Source organism: Salmo salar, chromosome ssa09 (assembly GCF_905237065.1).
Source record: "Salmo salar chromosome ssa09, Ssal_v3.1, whole genome shotgun sequence".
Classification (NCBI taxonomy): domain Eukaryota; kingdom Metazoa; phylum Chordata; class Actinopteri; order Salmoniformes; family Salmonidae; genus Salmo; species Salmo salar.
The window spans coordinates 17,689,953-17,699,450 of NC_059450.1; the positions used below are offsets into that span (position 1 = coordinate 17,689,953).

Sequence of the window (9,498 nt, forward strand, 5' to 3'; positions counted from 1 at the left end):
GACATATAGTCTGCATGCTGGCAGTAATGGCTGAGGGGAGTAGAATATCAAAGTGGGCCAATACTGTGATGTGATGCTTCTCTCTGGCATTAGCAATGAGAGACCATAAATAGACAAATGAAGTGAACCTTGGGTTGCTGTCTCTAAGCGATAGCCGACCCTGCTGGACAATAAATTAGCACATGTTCATTAACACGTCCTGGCCTGACGCTAACGAGCATGCTGGGGGAATCACAAGTAGCTTTTCAATACCCCTCCAACGTGTCATTGAGATTGCAAGGGCAACCACTTCTCCCTTTGTGCTCTCAGGTCATTCCTGCTCTTCCTCAGGTTTACTGTACTGTGCAATACACACACACACACACACACACACACACACACACACACACACACACACACACACACACACACACACACACACACACACACATAAATATATACATATTCATGCAGACACACACACTGATTTGCAGGCATATATTCATGTTGTCATTCTCACACCCACAACAGTTAAAGAAACAGCAGTAAAGCCTAAAGGAGAGTTGGAACAATAGAGTTAATGTGTTTCATTTGGCATCTTAAGCAGCTGTTGAAAAATTAATGTCTGCGATAGGCGTACAGGGAGAGACCGGGAGCCATAACACGATGCCATGTTCAATTATGAATGCACTATCACCTGTTTCATTACAGCCTTTATCGAGCCTCACTCTATTTTTCACGGCTTATTGTCCCTGGATGGAAGCAGAGAAACAATACATTTTCCTGTTCTCTTGCTCACGCTTTCTCTTCCTCTTTCCATCTTTCTTATAGTCTCTCTCTCTCTCTCTCTCTTTCCCTCTGCTTTCGTTCAGCCATTCTCTCTTTCATTCTCTAGCTGACTCGTTCAAATCTCTGAAACGCTCTCGCTCGTCATCTCTACCTGTCTCCGATCTATCTGGTCGTGTGGATGTTCTCCAGTGGAGCCTCTCCTGACAGGTGGGCTGCAGACAGTCTCCTAGTCCTCCTGAGTGTAAACGCTGCTCCGGCTGACTGACACTTCCGTGGGAGCTGCTCACTGCCTCCTCCACTTCAGACACTAGAAGGAAAGAGTTCAGGCTTGGCACCCCCTACCCCTACCCCCTCATCATCTCTGCATCATCTCCCTCCAACACCTCCATATCAATCCACAGCCTCTGCACTACAGCACGCTATGACTCACTTCCTACTGTTAGCACGGTTTGTACTATGCACTCTCTGGTTTTGATTGGCAGAACAAGTACTGTATGGGTAGAGATCCAGTCCAGGTTTACCTTACATTTAGAGTTTTGACATCCATAAACAACAAAGTGTACTGGTTTCGCACTCAAAAAGATGTTGCATAAAGCTTACTTCATTATTCCATTCACTTGTATTTTTTTTTCTACTGCATCAGGAATAGCGTACACAGATGTTTCAGCTTTACCGCCCTCCTCGGTGTGTAGGTACAGTTTTATTTCAATTCAAAACAGAATTTGTAGAGAACAACCGGTGAGCAGCAGGTGCTTCTAATCAGGGTTGCCACTCATCCCAACCAGGAGCTCATTAGGGCCTGGTTTAACATAGAAACTGGTACTGTCTATAGTTTACTGTGGAAATGTACAACCCAACCAGGAGCTCATTAGGGCCTGGTTTAACATAGAAACTGGTACTGTCTATAGTTTACTGTGGAAATGTACAACCCAACCAGGAGCTCATTAGGGCCTGGTTTAACATAGAAAATGGGACTGTCTATAGTTTACTGTGGAAATGTACAAAACAACCAGGAGCTCATTAGGGCCTGGTTTAACATAGAAAATGGTACTGTCTATAGTTTACTGTGGAAATGTACAACCCAACCAGGAGCTCATTAGGGCCTGGTTTAACATAGAAAATGGTACTGTCTATAGTTTACTGTGGAAATGTACAACCCAACCAGGAGCTCATTAGGGCCTGGTTTAACATAGAAAATGGTACTGTCTATAGTTTACTGTGGAAATGTACAACCCAGAAAGCGAACCACTGGAGTGTGGTTTCCAGCCCCTTGCCCAAAGCCAAAGCCCCAGAGAACAGTGTGTGTGTGTGTGTGTGCGTGTGCGTGTGCGTCTTTTCCCTGGCTTTTCCCTCTCCATGCTCCATGATAAACATACCTCCAGGGCTCTCCTCTTTTGAGGAGACATTAGTTATTTACTTTTGCCAAAATAATTCTCCAACCCGCTGGCCTAAAGAGTGGCAAAGACGCAAGCGCCGAAATAGCCTCTCACTCTCCCTCTCTCACCCACTCACTCTCCCCCTCACTTGTGTAATTAAATGTCAAAAGCCAGAGTATGAAAATCAATGCTGTGTTGTGTAGTATCGCATCTGAGAATGCAGCTAATTCAAAAGCAAAGGAGCACGGGTGGCAGTGTTGATTATTTGACAAGCCGCCGTACTGCTCATCTCTTAACTACAAATGAAATCTAGTTCCCATCCAAGTTCCTCGGGCCAGGAAACCACGGTAATATCTACACAATCAATATGCCAGCAGAGCTGGGCACATTATACACACAGCACATAAATATGATGGGGTTTTTCACTATTCTCCCCTTCTCCTATATCCTACTCATCCCTTTCTCTCCCTGTTACCTACTCCACTCTCTCGCTCTGTTTCTCTCATCTTTCTCTCCATCCCTGTTTCATTCTCTCTTTTTCTCATCCCTCTCTTCCTGTAAAGTGTTAGCCAGTCTGTTGAGAAGTGAAGCAGCTGGTGCGGTAATGCCTAGCTGCCTCCTTGGAAGGATGGCACTGGGAGGGAGATGGTGGAGAGAGAAAGAGAGGTCGGCAATGGCTCTCTATGGTGCTTTCTCTCTCTCTCTCTCACTTTCCTTCTCTCACTCTTTCTGCATTTTTCGCTCACTTTTTTCACTTTCACACTCTTGGTCTCCTTACTCCCTCTCTTGCCTACTGGGCACACACTGGTTGAATCAATGTTGTTTCCACGTCTATTCCACATCTATTCCACGTTGAGCCAATGTGGAATAGACGTTGAATTGACGTCTGTGCCCAGTTGGTGTTTTCTCTTGCTCTGTGCCTCTTCCTTCCTTCCCTCTCTCTCCTGGTGAGCGTGACGGTTCCTCTCTGAGAGGCGCCTGTGGTGGCGAGAGGCAAGCTTCTATCCCTCCTGAATATCACCAGGCCTGCAGCTCTTACACTGGATTTGGCCACAGCTCCAGGAGACAGTGTGTCTCATGCACACACTCGCCACGTCAGGAGGACTAGGGAGAATGAGAGTTTTAGATTGTGCAGCAGCAGAGCGGGTTAGCACTGGGACTAGTGAAGCAAAGCTCTGGCAGAGAGAGAGAGAGAGAGAGAGAGAGAGAGAGAGAGAGAGAGAGAGAGAGAGAGGGGGAGAGAGGGAGAGAGAGAGAGAGAGAGAGAGAGAGAGAGAGAGAGAGAGAGAGAGAGAGAGGGAGACTGGGCTACAGGTAAACTACTGGAGGCACACCTGTGTCTCCACAGCCAGTTGTAGCATAACTCACACCATTTGAGTTATCCCCTAGGATGTTAACAGAGAGGAGAAAATAAAAACAGTATTTTTACGCTCTGTTGAGCTGCCAAGGGCAGTGTGTGTGTGTGTGTGTGTGTGTGTGTGTGTGTGTGTGTGTGTGTGTGTGTGTGTGTGTGTGTGTGTGTGTGTGTGTGTGTGTGTGTGTGTGTGTGTGTGTGTTAGGGCCAGGAACATATACAGCACCATAACAGTCTCTGGCGCAACCACCCCACCATTATCATATTGTACTCATGGGCTCTAAATGGCAGATTGGACCCCCACCGCCCAACAGCTTGGCCCCCCACCAATACCACCTGCCATCCTCCTCCCCACCTGCCACTCATGGTGTCAGAGCAGACTCCAGACTGCGTCAGAGACATGGCAAGGACACGTCAGTCTGTTGGCAGTGCCACCTCACAGGCCTGATGGCCAGGATCTAGTCTCTCATTGTGTATTTATTACTTCTGTTATTATTTTTCAGACTGTTTTTCTTTTTTTTTCTCTCTGCGTTGTTGGTAAGTAAGCATTTCAGTGTTAGTCTACACCTGTTGTTTCCCGAGGCATGTGATACATACGATTTGATTTGATTAATGTGTGTTCTCAATGACAGCAACAAGGCCCCTCAGACAAGCACATACATTCATTTCCATGGATCTCAGCTCTCTGAGAGATCACAAGTGGAGTAGATATGGAGTATGACAAAAAGTGAGCAACTGACTATATCAATCACACATGGTCTGGTTGGAAAATAAGCTGCTAAGATGAGTTCCACTGTGAAAAGTTGTTGAACAGATGCTGTTTGGAACGCAAACAAGGCTTAGTCCTTTGTCTTAGTCTGTGCATTCTAGGGCTGTGAGTCATGTGCAGGAGCAGGCAACAGGGCATCAGGAGCCCTGTGTGTATCTGGTCTAAGGCCCCTCCTCTGTCTACAGTGTCTGAGTTCAGGCGAAACCAACCACACTCATTCTGAGGAAGGTTACACTTGTCTCTTTAGCTGCTGTTGGCTGGTGCTGCAGCACTGCTCATGCTCGCTGACATTTTGCCTTGTCTCTACTGTGTTTGAAAATACCATCAGCCTGTCATTAAGGCTGTTCTTTTGATTAACAGGGGGAACATGGCTTTATTAGTGCGTGTTAGTGCTGGTAATGGCTGTAATGTATGTGTGTGCTGAGCTGCATGTGCCATTTTGAGAGAATTCTGTGCCTTCGTCTGTTCTCTCCTTTTGTCTACAGATCTACTGCCAAATAACTCATTGAACACTTCAATAATACAGCCAGCCAATGAATGAATACTATTTAACTGTTTCCACTCACACAAAACCACACTGACACACAAACACACACACACACACACACACACACACATGCACGTAATACAAACCCATATGAACATACACAAGCACACACTCCAGTACTTATAATCATAATGTTCTGCTTCCAAACACTCATTTCTCTTTGCCGTTCTGGTCGGAGCAGACCTCATACATGTGGTAAGTGGAAGATGTGTAACCCTGCTGTGTAACCCCATGCATGTTCTGTTTCCTGCTCCATTGGTTGTGTCTGTCTGCAGGGTAAACTCTCTAAATCCAAAACAGACTGTTCTTTTGAAATTGGGATGATTCATCCAACAACAAGTGGCTGGCCTACATAACAACCAGGCCTTTAGAGAAAGCACTTAAGCCAGATGACATCCAAAACAGGTAGCTATGGGCTGTTTTTGTTAGCACATATTATTTCAAAAGATCCACAGAATCTAACAGATGAAAAATGTCTATTTGGCATAAAGGAGAACAACGGAAGAGTAAAGTGAAGAAAGAAAAGGTGGCATCAAGGAAACACTGTTGTTCCATGAATACAGACCTCCAGGAAACACAGTGTATTTCCCTCTAGTTTGTTTAACATACTGTGTAATGAGGTGTTTTTCTGATGACACCACCTCCCAGTAAATATTCCACAAAGAGCTTTTGAGCCAGCTAGTGATTTGGCAGTAGACTGGAGTTGATGAGTCTCTATTTAACGACATTTGGCTCCTCTGTCTGGGTGCTGTAACTCCTACGGGTGGAATGGTGTGATGACTTGACAGTTAATATACTGCTGCTACTGAGAATCTGTGGCAGGGTTGGGGAGTGGGTGGACTCCTCTGGTTGGCCAGCGTTAGAACCCTCATAGTGGGAGTGTAATAGTCATGCTGCGTTTTACAGTAAAAACAAAACGAGGCTTTTTTAGAACAGCTACTCATTTTCATCAGAACTTGAAAGGGTCTCTAAGGATACGCTGGGCTTTTCTATTGGTTACTGTTTAACTACTTGATTGATTGGTTAGATTTGATGGGTTGACTGACGGATTTATTGTGTTTCATGGCGAGTCTGTCGAGGAGCAGGGACTGGCTGGTGGAATTTACCACCTCGTTAAGATGGTGTTGAAGTTCATTTACATTTTAAATGGAAACATTAGCTTTACATTCCTCGTCCAGGGTGACAGATACTTCATGACTCACCATAAACAGAAACGCATTAAAGGACATCACAAATGTAAAGTTTACAGCGTGTTAACACACACCACATGCTTCTGTCAATCTATCCATCCTACTCAGGACCTAGCTTCGCTCCTCTGATTACTTGTCATGCTTTCCTTCGTTTCTGTGTCCTCTGTTGGCTTTCTGAAGATTTTTCAGAAGTAACACATTCTTAAGAGTACCTTAGATAAGTGCAATGTCTACTTCAATCAAATATCCATCCACAAGTGCCCTTGACTCTCTCCAGTCAACACTTCCACTAAGGAGATGGAAGAGGTTTAATGGTCTCTCTGATTGTCTGAGTCTTCTTCAACCTCGTCCTGGACAACCACAGGGTGTTAGTACTGGGCTGGAACAAAAGCCTGCACACACTGTATATCCCTAGGTCCAGTGGATTGAAGAACACCATTAGATCCACGATCTGGCTGCATTGCTACAGTATGTGTGTTAGCTCTCTAGGACAGTGCTGTCTAGTGAGATGACATCATACACTAGGTGTATGTTGCTGTGGCTATAAGGAGGTTGATGTAGATGGAGGAGGGATTAGAAGAACATTCTCTCTGCACTGCCTGCAGGACTGGCTCATTAATCAATGTTTTATTCAATCACCCCTGCACAATCAGAATGTGTGAAACAATTATGAGCCCACAGAACCCATATGTGCACCCCACTTTTGGCGAAACGTGATTTGCTGACACGGTAAGGGTGTGTGTTGCCTACGTGCAAGCGTGCATGTGTGTCTGTGTCTAGGCTATGTCTAAGGCTGTGTCTAGACGTGACAGTTCATGCAGCTTTAGTATTCTGATCATAGCGTTCTGTTCATGGAATTCCGAACGTGTCATGCATCTACACCTACAGAAATGTGTCCACCGTGTCCACAGTGTCCAGATTCCCTATTCCCACGCTATATTCAAATGCCAGTAAACATTTTACAAATAGTGGAATAGGCAAAATATGATAACACCACAACAACTGATGGCTGTAGCTAACTGGCCAGCTAATCTCTGTAGCTAGCACTCAATGCTAAAGGGATTGCAAACAGGTTAGCATAACTCTAGAAAAACCCAAAATATTTTTCTAAATATTAGCTAGCTGGCTACCATTTATGAGGCCAGCAAACACGTTCTCCACATGCTAGGAGCGTATTTCCTCCAACGTTATAATGAAAAGTTGCCTCTCGGTCTCAAAACACACGTTTTCTGGAGACATGTGGGAGGACTGTTGATGACGTTGCCCCCGGTCAGCCAGATCTGAACACAGTGAGACCACAAAGAGTTTTTTGTATTCTGATAGCAGATGTCGCATGTAGGTGTCAAGTGTAGACACGTCCTAAGTGTCCGTGTGTATTTATTTATGAGAGAGAGAGAGGGAGAGAGAGAGATGCAATCCAGCTGAAATGTAAACGCTGTAGAGGCGGTGAATTCTGATTGCGGTAGTGTGTCAGTGTGATTTGTAGCGCTCCATCACGATGAGCGGTGAAAGCTACAACCCTCAAGTGTTTAGGGAACGTGCATTACGGGGTGTAGATTCCACTGGCGTTCTCTTCAGTCTATTCCCAGGGTTCACTCTCACCTCACGCATAGATCATTCAGCAGCCTTCTGAGGAACAATTTGAAATGGTTGTTTTCCTCCACAAATGTTATAGCAAGTTGTGCCAATAGTACATTCACTGTAATGCCATGATCCTAATGGATGTTAGTTTGGTCCCTGCTGTATAGATATCACATATTACTTTGAAAATGTGTGTAGAAGAAATATATATTTGTTATCCTACTCCATTATTTTGTGATTACAGATTTTTAAGTTTTACAAAAAGCCTTATTAATGCTATTTCATTTTCAGAGACATTGGGGTTGTACCTGTACCATGTACTACTTAATTAAATGCAAAGGTCAGCTTTACTTGGAACATACACACACACACACTGTTGGTTATCTATAAACCTGTTTTGGTTAAGTCAAGTTTAACGTCATATCAGGCTAAATCTTATGAATGTAAGCACTTGACAACTGCTTGGATCAAAGGCTAGTGTTATTCTTGCTGATATGGTAGTAAATATAACTAGGTTACAGTAATAAAACGTACTGAAACGTAACGTAGGCAATAAAACTGGTGCTGAATTATTGCAAAAGCATTTGTTTAGCCTTTAAACCCGGAAACATAACTGCTCATGTTCCATGGCCTATTTAGAGTGTTTCTTTACCAGTATAGATCAGTACCAGTATAATGTCTGGAGCATTGTATCAATACAGATTCTTACACACACACACGATTCCTCATTCATCGCACAGAATATAGCCTAAATGCCAATTACAAACAAATTAGCACAAACATTCACTTTTTCCCATTGTTTTATTTGCACGGATACCAATGCAGTCCCTCACACATTAACCTTAAGAGTTCCCACTACAAGGCAAATACGTGAATGCATGGTTGAGTAATTGCTGAAAAATTAATATTTTAAGTACATAAACATTAACTTACCCGCAAAGACGTGAGAGACACCTATGCAGCAGAGAATTAGCAGTGGCACGGTTGACAGGAAAAATCTCTTCATCCTTTAAACATTAGAGGACGTGAGATCCCATTTACTCTGACTAGAGCTATGTTAACTGCCTTGCTATTGTTCATCATTCACATCACTGTCTCGTTGGCTTGCCGCAGATCGACTGACGAGCGCTTTCAGCACCTGGGACAGCGACAGCGCTCCCCCACCTACATGCAACAGTAGCTTAACATGCGGCGGACCTTGTTCGTGTGTGTCGCCCACGAACGCTCTTCATTGCTCCACCTCAGCTACGAGAGATATTTATAGACATTAAACTCGACGACCAGACATAAATGAAGTCCTGGAGAGGAGTGTTGGTCAGTGTCTGTGGCTGTGGCCGACTTTCGCACCGTGTACATATGTGCCCCTGAAGTCGGGTGGTGCTTAGGGGCACTCAACAGAAACGTGATGTCGCTGCTCTCACTGCCCGTGCCACACTGCAATTGACACTCGCGTGCGTATAGTCATGGGAGAGATGCACACACACACAGGCATACACTCTAGGCTCCAATTATTATTCATATGCGCTGCAATTATACCTCTATGCACACATAATGTCCACATGGAGAGTTTATTAATTATGATTAAATGAGGTATGAAAGCATCTCACAGACTGCTATTGGCTACACTAAACCGGATAACTTTGACTTTTGCTCAAAGTGCATGTATCTCATCTATAGACAAAGTGTCTCTGGTATATTCGGCTATGAAATGATTTATAAAGTTTGATCTTGAGTACAGTTGTTGAAGCTTGAATATTCAGACATTTCAGACTTGCATTTTGCTATACAGCAGTGGGTGGGGTAAGCTATGTGGCATATGTCAAGTTTGCATAAGAGCACCAACAGTAGCCTACTTATTGCTCTATAGACAATTGTCATGGTACATTAAAGGCTAGGACAAAAGACCAGGCCAG

At 44.3% G+C, this 9,498-nt stretch overlaps 1 protein-coding gene across 2 annotated transcripts in view; it reads right to left on the bottom strand.

Moving 5' to 3' along the window:
- The window catches only part of LOC106610891 (fibronectin type III domain-containing protein 5), a 28,513-nt gene extending 19,480 nt beyond the window's left edge, over positions 1 to 9,033 (bottom strand). The window contains exon 1 of one of the 2 annotated variants that reach the window (XM_014210554.2): positions 8,519 to 9,033. In XM_014210554.2, coding sequence (XP_014066029.1) covers positions 8,519 to 8,591 — 73 coding nt within the window. In that variant the 5' untranslated portion in view covers positions 8,592 to 9,033. The remainder of the gene's footprint in view (positions 1 to 8,518) is intronic. The other variant, XM_014210551.2, reaches the window with a different exon arrangement.
- Positions 9,034 to 9,498: the final 465 nt, after the last annotated feature.